We start from the raw sequence: 18,132 nt of genomic DNA on the forward strand, positions 1-18,132 counted from the left end.
TAAAGAACATTAATTATGAGCAGGAGAAATAAATTGAAATTTTATTACCAAAATTAACCTTTAATTCCCCATTGCCAAGCATCTAGAAGGGGCTACATCAGGAAATGAATCAAAAAGTCATGGTTTCTACCCATGGAGTCTACAGTCTCTCCAAAAAACAAATATGGAATCAGATGGAAACCACAAATGATGTGCAAATAATTTATCCATAAAATGTTTCCAGAATGCAAAAATGAAAACTGATAGGTAACAGAGCATGGGAATTGGAATTTAGGGAGATCTTTACAGGAATGATGGGATTTTGATAGACCTTGAAGGATAAATAGGAGTTTTTCCTCCAACCCTTCATTCTCCACTCACCTGGTAGACATGAGCACAGGAAAAAGAACATATGAAGCAGGGATGCATGTACAGTCTTCTTATTGTAACCGAGGACCACAAAACAATTATTCTAATTAGATCAATGTGTGTTGGCTGTGGCAGAAGAGAAAAGATGTAAATGGAAGTTTAAGACAAAATATCATGGGTTAGATGCTAAAAGATCATATATAATATACTTTCAAATACATTTGCATTCATTTGCATGTGCCACCTTTAAGATAAGATAAAATGGCATATTGAAGTTCTTATAGCTGCTGAACAGGGGAGTCTTAGCTGGTATTATGGGCCTTGTAAGCCAAATTCCTAATCAAACAGTTGCTTGATTATTTCAAAATGGAATTTATATATTGTGGGACCACTAACTAAGCTTTTAAATACTCCCATGACCTACTCATCTCACGTAATGATCAATAGCATCAGAGATTGTCCTCTTCCCATAGAAAGTTGTAGACACTTGCACAAAGACACAGCTAAAAATTATTTTTGATTTTGATGTCCATGCTTTATGAAGAACATCTATCTTCTCCTGATGTATCCTTACATCTGTTTCCTGACATAAGAAAATGTATCAGGTAGGCTATATATTCCTTTGTTAATTTATTCTTTGTTGAGACTATATTTGAAGAGCTAAAAATAAAAATGAGACACTCTTCTATGTCTTTAATTTAACATATATATTGCATATAAATCTTTAAATACAGATGTCTGCATCCAACAGATAAGGACTGTCTGGGTCTTGTTGTGTAATTTTCATGTTCTAGTATCTTACACTGAACAATAAGTACTGCCTACCTCGCTACTAGTGAATTTTAAAAGTGATTACTCTGACTTCACCCTACATCTACATTTTACTAGATCAGGGCAACAATTTTAACATAATATTTTCTATTTTAAAATCTATTCATGTAGGCAATGTGCAGACACATTATTTTATCTTAATGTTTGTATTTTTTAGATATAAAATAGCACCATTTACAGATTGAGAAACTGAGGGACAAAGGAATTTTTGACATGCTAAAATTACTGTGACTAGAGGGTGATGGAGCCATTTAAATATAGGTCTCCCAGTTTTATTCTTGGTTCTTTCCACTGTATCCCACTTGGTACACATATCAATGAAATGATACTTTTCAATAGTTACCTGTCATTTGAAAAGCAAGTGTTCATTACAGAAATTCCATAGTATTTCCTTCTCATAAATACAACAGTATAAGTGAGTTTAAATGGAAATTTTACATTTATTTTCCAAGAAGGAGTGTGCCTCTGTTGTTTCTTTCAGTAAACAAACCAAGAAGCCTGAGTAATTTCACTAAGAAACACACTCACTAGTACATAACATCACAATGATTCAAACTCTAGTCTCATATTTTTTAATGGTATGCCCTTCTGCTGTTTGATATAAAAGATCATTATCAACATGATAAAATAAATGCTTCTAATGTAGCATGAGTAGAAAGAATCAGAATGCATTGGCTGATGATTCTGCAAGTCTAATTTCTAACATGTGCAGAGCAATATATGTTTTCTTAAAACTGTTTTTAAATTTTTTGTGGAGAAAGAGAGATAAATATGATATGAGACATTATGGGATATACTTACAAGAAAATGTATTGCAATAAACAAAACTCATTTATAATTATCTTATTCTGTCTTAAATTGAAGCTTATATTGATTTTTATATTTCAATTATGAACAACAGACAAAAAGGATAGGTAAAATTAATGAAGATAATTCATTTCAAATGTCAACTTAAAAAAGAGAGAGAAACTGAGGTAAGCATAATTCATACAAAATGGGTTGGTTTGGGAATAGTTTGAGCTGTAATTTGGGAAACATAAAACTCTAGCAAGCTACAAACAAATCCATTGAGGGTTTAGGGTAAGCTGTATTTATGGAGTGGGTATAAACAAGGGGGCGTTCAATCAGAGTCAGTTAAAACAAGCATATCTGGGTGCATTCTACAAAATCTTAAATTAAAAAAAAACAAAACAGAGACCATCCTTGATATGTTCATGGAAAACTTCTACCAGTTACTATTCACTCACTTTGCTCTGGCTGTTTCTGAGTTTTTCACAAGTCCAAGCAGCAAGTTTATGGGCTCAAGGATGTGGAGAGATTCTTGGATAAATTTTGGTGTTCGGTACATCAGGCATTTACAAGATATCAGCCTGTCACTCCCCACCAGTCCTTACCTTCTGTTTGCCCTTGGGCATATGTGTGAGATTTTCCACTTTCTATCCTCCAGTTTCATTTTAGATTGAAATTCTTTCACAAAAATAGTACAGTAAAAACATGAAACTTAATATAAAAACAATCCAAATCTGTATGTTTTCAGTTTGGAGCCATGTACATTGATATAATTTTATTAGAAAGTAAATATCACTTTTATTTTAACTAAGCAAAATGTTTTCAAAATTTGAAGGTTTTCATTGAATTTGAATAGTTCAGTTGATGTTTTACATAGAAAGATGTCTGTGAAACATTGTATTAACAAACGCTCGGCGAAATCTAGGCAATGCACCAACAGAATAAATCCAGAGTATTGAGAATTTAATAGTGGGTGGGTTGCTGCTTCAGAAAAATACAAGTTTGAATCCCAGCTGTGCTAGAGACTGGCTGTCTGAGCATACTCCTGGTGCATAATCTTTCAGAGTTCTTTCTCCATCTGTAGAATGGGCATATAAGAAACAAAGTAAATAAACAGCCTGCAAAGCATGCTATAGCATCTTTCATAAAGTTATGTATTTCCAGCATTTGCATTAACACAATTATGAAGAATCTGTAGTAATGTATGGTGACTTCTTTGCAATAAGTAATGGTATACAACAGATGAATATAGCATTGAAGCAATGTTGAGTTTGTATCACACGGGCAAGTCTGTCTGGGTAATATCACTGCAGAAGATTCAATTTCCTTTATGTTCTCAATGTTAGGATTCTTTTTTGAAAAAAACAATAGTTCAAAATTTTGAAAAATTGATGGTAAAATTCAAATAATATAAAGTCAAGAGCTTTGAAAAGAGAGCCAGTGTGGACTGAATCATATCCCACGGCTCTTAACTTTAAATACAATTGACTTTGGGAAAGAAATGTGCCTTTGCTACTAAAGATTTCTTTTTGATCTTTGTCCCACCCCCAGGCTTCAAGGATGCTAATAATTTTAATATTAGCATTTTCCTGCTAACAATTAAATGGCTTTAAAGGGTATTACAATTTAAATTTTATTTGATTAAGCTAGATTTATTTTCTCCTCTCTTCATCCAGACATATTGAAGATGCATGACCCAGATCAACCGCACACAGGTGACAGAGTTCATTCTCGTGTGCCTCACGGATTGTCAGGAGGTGAAGATGCACCTCTTTGTGCTGTTCTTATCCATCTACCTCTTCACAGTAGTAGGCAACCTGGGTCTGATCCTGGTCATTAGAATGGATGCAAGACTCAACACACCAAGGTACTTCTTTCTTAGCAACCTGACTTTTGTTGATTTCTGTTATGCTTCTGTCATCACACCCAAGATGCTTGGGAACTTCTTGTACCAACAGAACATGATCTCCTTCAATGCATGTGCTGCTCAATTAGGCTGTTTCCTGGCTTGCATGACAGCTGAGTGTTTGCTCCTGGCTTCCATGGCCTATGACCTCTACGTGGCCATTTGTAACACTCTCCTCTAAACAGTTGTGATGTCTCCAAGAATCTGCATCCAGCTTGTGGCTGCCCCCTACAGCTACAGCTTCCTGATCACCCTGTTCCATACCATCCTCACCTTTCGCCTCTCCTATTGCCACTCCAACATCCATAACCATTTCTACTGTGATGACATGCCTCTCCTCAGGCTGACGTACTCAGACTCTCACACCAAGCAGCTGTGGATCTTTGTTTGTGCTGGTATCAAGTTCATTTCCTCCCTTCTGGTTGTCTTTGTCTCCTACTTGTACATCATCTCTGCCATCCTGAGGATGTGCTCAGCTGAGGGGAGATGCAAGGCTTTCTCCATGTGTAGCTCCCACATGCTGGCAGTCACCATATTCTACGGGCCTCTCATCTTCATATACTTACAGCCAAGCTCTCACCATTCCCTGGACACAGACAAGATGGCCTCTGTCTTCTACATGGTGATCATTCCCATGCTGAACCCTTTAATCTACAGCCTTAGGAACAAGGAGGTGAAGGATGCCTTGAAAAAAAGTGATCATCGGTAGAAACCAGGCTTTTATGTTCATGAAGTTAAGAAAGTGACTTGAATAAATAAAAAGGGAATTTCCTTCGCTTTTTTCTCTTAAAAAAATTAGAATGCCTCCTCCTAATATGAGATTTCTATGAATCTATTCACTGTACAATAAAATTTTCTATAGATTTTTTACTTAGAATGAGATTTCAGACATAAGAGTAACCATAAGAAGTTATGCCCATTCTCTTACTTTTCAAATGAAAATGCATTTAAAATAATTAATTATCTGGTCTATAGGAATTTATGCCAATTTTCCTGTTTCTCAAATGAAGAATTGCATGAAAAGCTATTATATGTTTATATAACTAGTATAGGACAAAAGTTCAGCCTCTCCACCCGTCCAACATTCCCAGTTCAGAATTCTTCAGCTGTATTAACAATACCCCATATGAAAACCAAAGATGCATAGCACAAATATTTTTTCCTGATGTGCTAGTTTCTACAAAAAATACAACATTATAAATTTGTTCCATTTGATATATTTAACAAATTCTCTTTATTCAAGAGAACAATATTATATCCTAACCTTTTCAATTTCACTGATTTAACATGACCTAAAGTCTGGTTTGGTCTCTAAAGACTGATTCTCAAGTGAATTGCTCTTTTTTTTAAAGCCTATGAGACCTCATTATATTTTTTCCAACTGTTTAAAATTTAATAATAATAATAATGTAATTCAAGATAGAATCCCAGAGGTATCATGCATTCTAAATAAACACACTCAGAATAATTGAAACATTATAGATCATCTTGCCAGCAGCAAGGATTATATGCAGTTATACTGGGCAGACCTTGGGTAAGTTGGTCATTGCTGGGAAAGGAATAGCTCCTTAGAACACAATGAACCCATTAGGCAATGCATCCTCATGAGAAGAACATGCACCTTGTAGTCCAAGGATGGCGATGTACAAGGTGTGGGTTCTCACGAGGTTAGTTACCAATTAAATAAGGACAATGCTACAGAATTTGGAGACTTTTAAACTCTTAAACAACATGCAAAAGGTAATAATAAATGGCAGGTGCATGCCTATCTTTTCCCTTCCTTCTCTGAGTCTGAAGACCTCAGTTCTTGTCCCAACTCTACTAATAAACTTGAGGGAGCAATTTATAAATGGGGGTTATCCTACATAACTGGTAACTGTGATATGGACAGGTAGATACACAGATGGAGAGGCAGAGATAGAGATGAGCATGTATGCATTTCAAATAAGTGTAATAATTTCATAATTTTCAGTTACACAGAAAAAGATTTTGAGTTTGCAACTCATGCATACCATTTTAATACATATGTGTATTAATATATATATGCCATTTGAATGCTTAATGACAAAAACTAGAAAGCTGCTACTAACAGCTAGAGGGGGAAATTTAATACATACACTCATTGCTCATAGAACACAGGGCTAGCTTAATCCATAGTTCTCAAACATTAATTTTTTCATTGTTTATTTAAACACATTTGCCTACTATTGGACCATTTCATTTGCTCCCAGTTTTCTCACAAAGCACCTGCAGCAGGTTTTGAATCTGTCTTCTAGATACTGGCCGCCTGCCATTACTGTCCTTGACCTCCTGTCTTGGCAGGCTGGAGCAACCACTGCATCACAGCTCCTCTAGGAAAGGGCCTAGATTGCTTGGCATCTAAAAGCCTGCTGGGTCTGACATTTCCTGGGTCAAAAAAAGATCTCTGGCAATTTTTTTCAGTTCTGTATACCTTAGTTTCTTCATCAGTAAGAAGGTGAAAATAATATCAACTGCTAATTTTATTGTCATAAGATCAAAAAAGACATTGGATAAAAACATTTAAGAGTAAAAGATTTTTGAATTAATAGTTTTCAGATTTCCTACTACTTATTTGAATATGATAAACATTTAGAAATCTATCTACAGTAAAATTTAAGAATTTCAGGTTAACACTGAAGATATGCTACAAAACTATTAATATAAAAGAAAAAATTTGTCATGATTTTTCCCTGAAATATGATGATTTTGTTAATTGATTTTGTCCTTTTTGAGAAAGACTGCTTTCAATTAGCCAAGTAGTTCAAATTTCTTAACCTATGAATCTACCTAAGAAACATATCACAATGAGACATTTCCCCCCAAGAGATGAGATTATGAAGTTCATTTTAGTGGTAAATAATTCAGAATACTTCAAACATTCATATGGGCACTAGATAAGTACAAGTTATAGCAATAACAATATGAAAACTTAAGTTGTCACTATTCATACACATGGAATGCAAGATGGAACTATACATAAGACACTGACATCAAGTGTGTGGACAGAGAGCACAGCACAGACCATGAAGACTGATTAAGAGGAATAGGAAGGAAGGAAGGACCACAGTATCACCTCACAGATAGAACAACAGGTAACATTTGACACATACAATATGAGCATTTTTCTGTTTGCATACATATCCCTAGGTCATTACATGTGATGTGATATGCAGGAATTATTTATCACTGTATAACCTGTTTAGCATGCTGCTTTTAAAACTTGATTATATCATGAACGCTTTTCAATATCAATAAATGTAGACCTATTTCAGCTTTTAAAGTTACCATTTACTATTTTACTGAAGAGCCATGTAAGATCTAAACAACTATTAGAATATATCTAGACAATTTCCTTTTTTGGAGTAAGTAAACAGAACAATTCAGGCACTTGCATACTTTCATGACTTTCCTAAGTTCCTAGAGTTAAAGTCATTATAGCAAGTGGCAGGGCTATTTTAAACAGTTTTGATGCTTACTCTTACACTGCCCTCCAGAAAGATGAAAGCAATTACGCCTCCATTGGATGTGTAAGTCCATGCCACGTTCCCATGCCTTTACCAACAGTGGGTATCATCTATCATTTAATTTGATCAGTCTGATGGAAACCTTATTATTGGCTAGTCATTTCATGTTTAATTAAATTTTCTCCTTTGTAACTAGTAAGTATGTTGGGAAAAGACACTCATTATATATATATATTAATATAGTGTAGGGAGAGACATCATTAATTTAAAGTGCTGGTCTAGCATACAGTATAATCACATGTATATGTATCCTCTACCAAAATTATTTTGTATTATTTTACTTATAATACCACTGACTTTCATTTAACTATACCAGTGCAGTGAGTAAAAAGTTGAAGTGTTATAAATGAGGTGAAAGAAAGGGCAGAAAATTATGGTCATTAAAAAAATTAATTTTAGGTATTTAGCGTTTGATCTATTGCCATTTAAATCATTTTTTCAAATAGAGCCATGGGAGTGAGACTTGCAAGTGGAATGATGGCAGTGTCCCTGATCCCAAGGTCAAGAATCTAAGAAGATATATTGTTATTTTTTTTAATTGAAGTGTAGTTGATTTAAAACACTGTGTTAATTTCTGTTGTGCAGCATAGTGATTCAGTCATATATATATGTGTGTGTGTATATATATATACATATTATTTTTCAGATTCTTTTCCATCATAGTTTATTACAAGATTTTGAATATTTCCCTGTGCTATACAGTAGGACCTTGTTTTATCTGTTTTATACATAGTAGTTAGTATCTTCTAACTCCAAACTCCTAATTTATCTCTCCACTCTCCTTCCCATCCCCATAACCACGTTTGTTTTCTATGTCTATGAGTCTGTCTCTGTTTTGCAAATAAGTTCATTTGCCTCATTTTTTAAGATTCCACATATAAGTCGTATCATATGCTATTTGTCTTTCTCTGACTTGCTTCATTTAATGTGATAATCTCTAGGTCCATCCATGTTGTTTTGAATGACATTATTTCATTCTTTTTAATGGCTGAGTAGTTTTCCATTGTATATACGTATACCACATTTTCTTTATCCAGTCATCTGTCAATGGACATTTAGTTTGCTTCCATGTCTTGACTTGGCCCTTGTAAATAATGCTGCTTTGAACACTGGGGTGCATGCATACCTTTGAACTTGAGTTTTCTTCGCATATATGCCCAGGGGTGGGATTGTTCGATCATATGGTAAGCCTATTTTTAGTTTTTTAAGAAATCTGTATACTGTTTTCCATAGTGGCTTCACCAATCTACATTCCCACCAACAGTGTCCACAGTCTCTCCAACATTTATCATTTGTGGACACTGTAATGATGGCCATTCTGACAGATGTGAGGTAATACCTTATTAGAGTTTTCTTTTGCATTTCTCTGATGATTAAAGATATTGAGCATTTTTTCACAGGCCTATTAGCCATCTGTATGTCTACATTGCAGAAATGTCTGTTTAGGTCTTCTGCCCATTTTTTGATTGGGTTGTTTCTTTTATTGTTGTTGCATGAGCTGTTTTTACATTCTGGAAGTTAAGCCCTTGTCAGTCACATTCTTTGCAAATATTGTCTTTTCTTTGTGTTTGAGGTTTCTTTTTCTGTGAAAAAGCTTATAAGTTTAATTAGGTCCCACTTGTTGATTTTTGCTTTTATTTCCATTGCCAGAGCTAATGTGAAGATTCTCCTCGGAACACATCCATCATAAGATCATGTTGGGTCAGAACCAGCTTCTAATATCTGCTTGATTATTGCCAAGGGAGACAGGAATAAACAGAATATGTACTCTGGGGGGTTTTATTGTAAAAATATTTAAAAATCTGTACCATGCCAAAAAGCAATTATTCAACAGTGTCTGACTTTATCCCCTTGGGACTTACAGATAATCCAGAGCTTCAAGCCATTTTCTTTGGTGTATTCCTAGTAATCTATTTAGCTAGTGTTGTGGGTAATCTTGGTTTGATTGTGCTAATACAAGTCAGTCCTCAGCTTCACATACCCATGTATTTTTTTCTCAGCCATCTGGATTTTGTTGATTTTTCTTTTACATCCTCTGTCAACCCCAACACCTTGGTGAATTTCCTATGTGATTTTAAAAGCATAACATTTTATTCATGCACCCTTCAGGTGTGCTGTTTCATCACATTTGTAGTTTGTGAGCAGTATTTGCTCTCAATCGTGGCATATGATAGGTATGTGGCCATTTGCAGCCCTTTACTCTATGTCATTCTCATGCCTAAAAAACTCTGTAACGGAATCATCACTAGCACGTATGTTTATGGGTTCAGTGTGGGTCTTGTACAGACAGTGGCAACATTCCAGTTGTCTTTTTGTGGCTCCAATATGGTCAATCACTTCTACTGTGATGATGTGCTCCTGGTTGCTCTGGCCTGTTCTGACACTCAGGTCAAAGAGCTGATGTTGTTAGTCATCGCTGGGTTCAATACGCTCTGCTCTCTACTGGTCATGATCATTTCCTATGTCTTCATCCTCCTTGCCATCCTGAGGATCCATTCTGCTGAAGGAAGACAGAAAGCCTTTTCCACCTGTGCTTCCCACCTGACCTCCATCACCATATTTTATGGGACAATCATTTTAATGTACCTACTGCCCAAGTCAAGCCATTCTCTGAACACAGATAAGTTTGCTTCGGTGTTTTATGTGGTGGTGGTTCCCACGTTGAACCCATTGATCTATAGCTTGAGGAATCAGGAAGTAAAAAGTGCACTGAAAAGAATTACAGAGAAGTTGTTTGGCTGTCAAGTAACAGAAAAATCATTGGACAGGGAGGCATCAGAAGACAAGGAATTGTGGCTTATTTAGAGTCACCATGCTGATAAATGAACCAACTTTGTCACTTCCAGTGCTCAGATCCACTCAGAATATGTCTCACCCACTGTTTCATTCTTAGTGATTTCCACGTGAAACACATTTTGTAAATTTTGAGTTACTGAATTATAAAAGGGAAGAGAAAAAAAAGAGAGAGACAGAGAGAGATCTTAATCCTGTTTGACCACAAAATCCTCTTCCTCATTAAAGAAGCAGTATTGGAAAAGAGAGGCTTTATCTGAATTGTGTCATCTATTGAGAAATCTGCATTGTACTGAAATGGTAAATCAACATCTGGTATCTTATGTTTCAAGTGTGCTGTGCAGGTAATCTTGAAAGCATGTTGATGCTTAAGAGCAGGGATATTTGGTTTTAACATTCTAGACACCCTTCCTAGCATTCCACTTCCTGCAACTCAGCTACAAGGGTAGCCTGACATTGAACACTTGGTGCCACTTATGCTGTGTCAGTTTAGTTCATTGGAGCCATTTCACACCATTTTAAATCATAACCTGTTCTATATAAGTGTGTGATTAGGAACGTGGATCTTCATTCACACAGTTTGGCTAACAATTTTAGCTTTTCCAAGTAATAGCTGTTATCTTGGGTAAATTATTTCACAGTTCTGTTTCTTAGTTTCTTCATCAGCAAAAGGAGGTAATAATTCCCTTTGTCTTGGACTAATTGTGAAGGTTAAATAAGCCTACAAATATAAAAGGCATCACACAGCTCCTAGCAAAGAGCAAGCACTTCACATATGTTGACTCACACCAAAAGAGCAATATTAATTATTTAAAGCATTGTTATTGTGTCAATGATCTCTTTTATTTGGTTTCAGGTAGTAGTCTTTTTTTTTTTGAGAAACAGTTGACAACATTACATGCTTTATTTTAGAATCAACAAAATGAAAATATAAAAGCTAACAAGTTATTTTATTGTAATCTTTAAAGCAATTTAATTATTTTTAATTTCTTTTTGTGTGTGTTTATAAACATATTTTTAATGTATTTTTATTGAAGTACAGTCAGCTTACAATGTGTCAATTTCTGGTGTACAACACTACACTTCAGTCATATATGAACATACACATATTTGTTTTCATATTCTTTTTCACCATAAATTACTACAAGATATTGTATGTAGTTCCCTGTGTTATACAGTATAAACTTGTTGTTTATCTATTTATGAACATATTTTAAACTGAATTTTTGAGTCCTTCATTTCTGCTATTAAAATAAGCGTATTTTTTTCTTGAAAAAATATTAAGCTGCTTTTGTTACATTTAGTAAAATTGCCTTAATAAATTATGCATTTATTTAGTTTCAAACTTTTCAAAGTAAAAATAAAGCTACCATCTACTGAATGTCTTTCTGTGTGTCTGGTGCTGAATGAAATGCTTTAAATGGACAGTCTCAGTTAATTATTTATAACAACCTACTGAGATAGATATTTTAAAAATAAAGAGATCCAAAACAATTTATGTAATTTATTAGTGAACATGTAGCTAAAAACTAGGGAAAAACACAAGATTTGTGTTTAATTTTGTTAAATCTCAGTTTTCACAAAATAAGTGAAGAGATGATGCAGGTGGAGAGCCTCTGCCACATACATGGTCACCTTTTCCCTTTACTTTCTTCTCCAGAGTCCAGTACAACATGAAGGGCCCATTTGTAGTGCCAGATTCAGGCTCACATACCTTTCAACTTATTTTCTAATTGAAAGATTAACTTAAACCTAGTTTTTGGATGACATCTTGTGAATCACCCATTTTTTCTTAGTTTTTAAAATTGTGTAAAGATGTGGAAACATCGATTCAATTAGTGTTTAAACATTGCTGTTATAAATATTATGAAGGAAAAAGATAAAATGAAATTCCAGAAAACTGGTGTTCCTCAGTGAGGCATTAAGATTCTGTAGGTCTGAACTTCTTTACCTCTAAGAGAGTCTGGCTTTGCTGCGCCTGTGGGCCTTGTATGTGATATGTGATAGGATGTGTGTGGATAGCTGTCTATATACATATACACTCACAAGACACAGTATGGTAAATAGAAGTACCATGTTTCTCTGTCAAAACTGTTTTAAAACGTTGAGAATTCATTCAAGTGACAAGATTTGAAAAGCACCTCATGGCAGCATAAATGAGTTATTTACAAATTAGTCTCAGAAGAAGTAATCTCCTTGTACTGCAGACTTCAAACAGCATTTTATATAGTGACTGTAACTGTAAGCATCTCCTTCTAAAATGGTAAAATAATAAGATAATACTAAGTGACTAATTTAACTATTTGTATGAAGTGTCAAAATAATTAAAGCATGTCAAATCACTAATATTTTCATATCATGATCCTATAAGGGTGATTGAATAAATGATATTATAAACAAAGGTTATTTCTATTTGAACAATATGCAAATGCATCAATTATTTATTTTAAAACACAGTTTCTTATAAACCATGTTCTTCCACTTATATTTTAAAAAATCCAATAATGACATTTTTAAGTCCAGATAATCTATAATACTCATAGTGGTTAAGAAAACAAAATTCAGAAAGGCTTGCATTTGCATTTAGAATTTTCATATTACTAATTATGTAACCTTACAGAATTTATGAAAAATCGAAACCCAGAGGTGAAATCTTACCCAACTCTGAGATTTGTTTTATTGTAATAAGTAACACTACTTGATTCAGTGCCCAGCAGGTAATAGAAACCTAATCAGGCTTTTCCTTCTTACTTAAAGAAGTAAATTTTTGAGAGCTCAATGAATTATTTTTCAGTTATACATAACAAACACTTATATAGCAAACAATTACATAGCATTTATTATCACAGGATATTGCTATAAGTGTTTTATAAATATTAATCTGTTTAGTCTTTAAAACCAAACAATGAGTTGGGTCTTATTTATTTTCCAAAAATGGAAAGAGAGTCACAGAGTTCAGATTCATTGCCCAAAGCTGCACAGTCAAAAAAGGAAGAAGACACAATTCAAATTTAGGCAGTCTTCGTTCCAGAGTCCTCAGTTCTAACAAAGACACAGTGATGCCCTTGCTTGGGATACATGTATGTATATTTGAGACCATGTTTGTGTTTCTATTCAAACATAATTTCACTGCTCTCTAAAGGCTATGGTGTCCTGAACAGGACTTGGAATCAAACTGACTTTCCAGAATTGGCCAGGGACCTGGTAGATAATATCAAAGCCACATTTCCAGTTGATTGGGAAAGAATTACAAGAAATGTCAGAAAGAGAAAACTTGATTCATTTACCTTCTTGTATTTAATAAGCTATTATTACTATTATTTTCTTAATTTTAACATCTTTACAGTTTCACAGCCTTTCTCCAAGGCTTTCTTGAAAGGTGTCTCTCACTTCTTTGTTTCTTAGGCTGTAGATTAAGGGGTTCAACATGGGGATCACCACCATGTAGAATATCATGTTGTCTGTGTCCAGGGAGTGGCTGGATCTGGGCTGTAGGTACATGAATATCAGCGTGCCATAAAAGTCAATGACAGCCACCACGTGGGAGCCACAGGTAGAAATGGCCTTGTGTCACCCCTGGGTAGAGTGAATCTTCAGGATGGCAGCAGTGATAAAGATGTAGGAGGTGAGGACAATGGAAGAGGAGCAGATCATATCAAAGCCAGCAAAGGCAAAGATCAGAACTTCCCTCATGTGTCTGAGCAGAACAGAGCCAAGAGAGGGAGGTCATCACAGTAGAAATGATTAATAGCATTGGGGCCATAGTAAGTCAGGTGGAAGGTGATAATGGTATGGAAGAGGGTGACCAGAAAGCTGTATATGTATGGAACCACCACTAGTTGAATGCAGACCCTCTGACATCAGTGTGGAGTAATGCAGAGGTCTACAGATGGCCACATAGCGATCATAGGCCACGGAGGCTAAAAGGAAACACTCCTTGATCATGAAGGTGAGAAAAAAGCACAGTTGTATTGCACAAGCATGGAAAGAAATCATATTGTGTTCCACAATAAAATTCACCATCATCTTGGGAGTGATAGCAGAGGAGTAACAAAGGTCAACAAAGGCCAAGTGACTGAGGAAGTAGTACATCGTTGTCTGGAGCCAAGCATCCATCCTGATCAAGGATATCAAGCCAAGGTTGCCCAGCACTGTGACCAGGTAGATGACTGAAAACCCACAAAGCATGGGGCCTGAAGCTCCAGCCAGTCTGTAATTCCACTGAGAATGAATTCAGTGACATGGGTGGCATTATCTTCAGCCATTGAGTTTGATGAAGGCTTCAGATTTTGCTATAAGGTGAAGAGCAAGAATGGTATTTTTTATGGCCTGTGCCAGTGTTGGGGGAGGTGATCACTAGCATCTTCTAGCCTTGAATTTTGTTACCTTGTGGGCAAAAAGTACACCTTAGCTCTCCAACGACATGCCATTCTTGCCCCAGGGAAAGAGATCTTCACTCTCAGAATACAACTCTTAAGCATTATTTTGTTTTGTGATTTTAGAAACTACAGAAGAATGTTGGTTAAACTTAAATATTATCTGAAAGAAAGCACTTGAGACAGCTACCAGTAATATTTCAGTGGTTTTGGTGCCCCTAAGTTTTCTATGCACATATAAATACGGCAGCACAGCATAAAAATACATAATTTATAAATAAAAGCAAATTTATATTGCCCAGTTTTTCACTTTTGTGCACGTTCCAACAGTTTTAAAAATTTTCAGAGTGATCTGTGACTGACTCACTTTCTTGCATCCCTTCCCTTACAGAGTAAGGACTGGATGATGTAGAAGCTAAAAGGAAATTAACAAGAAGTCTGGGAAAACATGCAAATTTATCTGCATAAAAATTAAGGAGACATGTTTTGCTTTCCAATTCAAAATTAACCACACTTTGAAGTTTGTTGCCCAAAGAGTTAACGTTAAGTTGTTTATTAGATAACTTATTCTAAACTTCATGTAGATAAACCCCTTTCCCCATAAATATGTGTCAATATATTTCAAGGGCTTGTGATACCCAAAGACTTGTTCTAGTAGATTTCACTTTTTAGCAACATATCCTAAAGAACAGCCAGTTGTAATCAAACTTCTATGGAAACATATACAGGTGGGTAGAGTTCTTGATGAACACTTCTGAAAAATTGCAATTATTTTTATTTATGCCAACTCAGAAAAAAAAAGGACTAATCTCATTAAGCCCAATGTTAGTCTATTTGAAATTTATTTTTGCCCCAGCTTTATTTTCCCATCAAGTGGAACCATAATATATTAACAAAGAAAGGAGCCTTGAAACATCATCACGTCGAACTCCTTCATATTTTAATTTTATTTATTGCTACTATAAGTATTTATCTGTTGCTGCTGAGGACTGCCCTTATCAGATACTCTAATTTGTGCAATACATGAATTAACTTACGATTGTCTTTTACTGAGAGTATGATGAAATTCTATCCCATCATCCCTGATTAACAATTGAAAAAACCAGGCTTAAAGCTATGGTCCCAGAGATCACATGGTATAGTATGGGGGTGATCAGATTTGTCTGACTGCAAAGCCCATATTCCTAAACATCAAACTATGCTGCCCAGTGTGCAACCATCCTGGCAGATATATCCATTTGTCTATAGTATGAACCTAACGTTTCAAGCTTAGAGAAGACAAACATAACACCTGTAATTTCTTAAAGATTGCTAAGCTTTCCATGTACTTTGCCAAGGTAAAACTGCAGAAGCCTGAGCGTCTAAAAAGTTATTATGTCATTCTGTCCCTCCTGCTAAATAACTGTTTCTCTCACGAGTACTCTGAATTAAGGGTTCTCTTACAGGGCTTGCACATACTCAATGTGTTCTCACAAAGTCTTTTATATCAATTCCAGCTGTGAAGACATGGTTTGACTGCTAGTTGAGAATAATGAAAAGGCTACCACACAATGGAAAATTTAAGCAGACCACCCTTGCTGAAAAATGGGGTCAGAGGAAGAGGTTGATTTATATTTATCATAATATTTTACTTAAAATAACAAAGGCCACCTGTGCATTAGTTTCTTTTGTTTTCTGATTTATGTAATTTCAGGATTTTTCGTGGTTGCAACATACATGTCAAATCAGCTGAGTGAGAAAATAAATGCACCAACGAGAACATTAGCTATGGTAGGCACTTACTATTAAGGGGGATATTTAAGCAGCAAATGAAGCAAACAAAAATGAAGTTTATATATAATGGAGTTGCATGTTAAGCTGGAGTTTGTATTCTAAATTTAAAATACTTAAAAGTTACATAGAAACAGTTACCTATGAAAACCTTTAAAAGGCTTATAGACTGCAGCATTTATGATTTTGCACCTACTCGATGACTTTTTAGATTATTTTATTAATTCCTCTATTTTTAAAAGTAATGTTTCTTCATAGCCTCCAGTTAGTTTCTGCAGATTGCTCTGGAGCAGTTACCACCCCAAAGCCTCACCATTTATTCAGTCATTTCCACACTCTGTCGATTTTGAGGGACATCCTTAAAGTATTGACACCTTTGATGTCAAAGTATTTTTAATGAGCATGATGTTTCTTGCTCATTGTATCTTTCCATAAATGAGTTTTGCCTCAAATTTTATGGCACATTGAAACCACCTATAAAGTTGTCAAGATCCTAATATCCAGGCACCCCTCTGCCAATTTAATCAAAACATCTGGGTAACATTCAGGTTTCAGTGTATTTAAAGCTACCTGGTCAGTTCTAATGATAGCCATGTTTGAGAATCAGTAGTCAAAAGAACAAACTCAGCAGCTGTGTGAACAAAAAATACTGCAAACCATGTCAGTAAACAGAGAATGCTGAAGCCATCGAGTCATCAGTGACTGCCACCACCCCCCAGTGGGGACAGGCCTGCAGCCCAGCCTCTGCAGCCACTCACAATGGTGCCCTCTGAGCAGACTCAGAATAAGAAAGGAGAGGATACTGGCCCTAGATAGCTAGGTGCTTGTCAAAGGAATGAATTCAGTGAGCCCAAATGTTTGCTTCCTCCCATACATAGAAAAGCGCTAAATTCTTTAACCTGAGATGCCTGGTTTTCTTTAGTTAACAGCCAATCTTTTAAGGTTCCAACTCCCTGGTCTTTGTTGTAAAGCTCCTATATAGCCTAGCCCCTCCCCTACCTCTTCAGAGCGGTCCCTCAGGGCTGCATCCTCAGAATTGTCCGCCAAATAAAACATAACGCTCAACTTTTAGGTTGTGCATTTATTTCAGTCCACAGTTTGAATGGCAGGCATAACTCACACATACTTCCAAAGTTACTTGTTTCTCTTAGTTTTGTTTGCCCAACCTATGATTGAATGAGTTCATCATGACAGTCAAATTCAACTTAGAATATACCTATTTTTTTCATATGAAAAGACTCACCAAGGATTAGGAGGACAAGAGCAGTTTTAAGAAGATTAAATTTCAAATCCCAGTCTATCCCTTCTAGATAAACAAGGTTATACTGTATAGCACAGGGAAATATACACCAAAATATTACGATAGCTCACAGAGAAAAAAAATGTGACAATGAGTGTGTATATGTCCATGTATGACTGAAAAATTGTGCTGTACTGGAATTTGACACAACATTGTAAAATGATTATAAATCAATAAAAAAGTTAAAAAAAAGAAGATTAATTTTCAGTGCCTCCGCTTCCCATGCCTGTCTCTTTGTGAAAATGATTTGCCTGAGAGCACCTATGGTTTTGGTCCTTTTGTATCTTGCCTTTTCAAAGCCCAGACTTCTCCCAGTTTACAAATGAAAATATTTCTCACTCATCTGAAATCTTATATGATTCCTTGCTCCAAGGTATAAAACTATTCAGAGTTCTAAACAATTTAGGAAAACACTCCCATCTAATTAATAAGACGAATTTCAAACAAAAGTTAAATTTATGTTTAATGATTAAT

At 35.4% G+C, this 18,132-nt stretch overlaps 1 protein-coding gene and 2 pseudogenes across 1 annotated transcript; 2 read left to right on the forward strand and 1 right to left on the reverse strand.

The window, feature by feature from the left end:
* The first annotated feature begins 3,659 nt into the window (after nt 1-3,659).
* On the forward strand, nt 3,660-4,620 carry LOC140694549 (olfactory receptor 8U9-like; annotated as a pseudogene).
* Nucleotides 4,621-9,228: 4,608 nt separating this feature from the next.
* On the forward strand, nt 9,229-10,224 carry LOC140694361 (olfactory receptor 5AL1-like). The gene has a single exon (XM_072957628.1). It carries the CDS (start codon nt 9,229-9,231, stop codon nt 10,222-10,224), a length of 996 nt encoding a protein of 331 aa, XP_072813729.1.
* A 3,305-nt stretch (nt 10,225-13,529) lies between these two features.
* On the reverse strand, nt 13,530-14,477 carry LOC140694466 (olfactory receptor 8U3-like; annotated as a pseudogene).
* Nucleotides 14,478-18,132: the final 3,655 nt, after the last annotated feature.

This window comes from Vicugna pacos, unplaced genomic scaffold (genome assembly GCF_048564905.1).
Source record: "Vicugna pacos unplaced genomic scaffold, VicPac4 scaffold_21, whole genome shotgun sequence".
NCBI classification, from domain to species: domain Eukaryota; kingdom Metazoa; phylum Chordata; class Mammalia; order Artiodactyla; family Camelidae; genus Vicugna; species Vicugna pacos.

What these genes read in the sequence shown, in the direction of transcription:
- LOC140694361 (XM_072957628.1), top strand. Translation starts at nt 9,229, where the DNA reads ATGCCAAAAAGCAATTATTCAACAGTGTCTGACTTTATCCCCTTGGGA.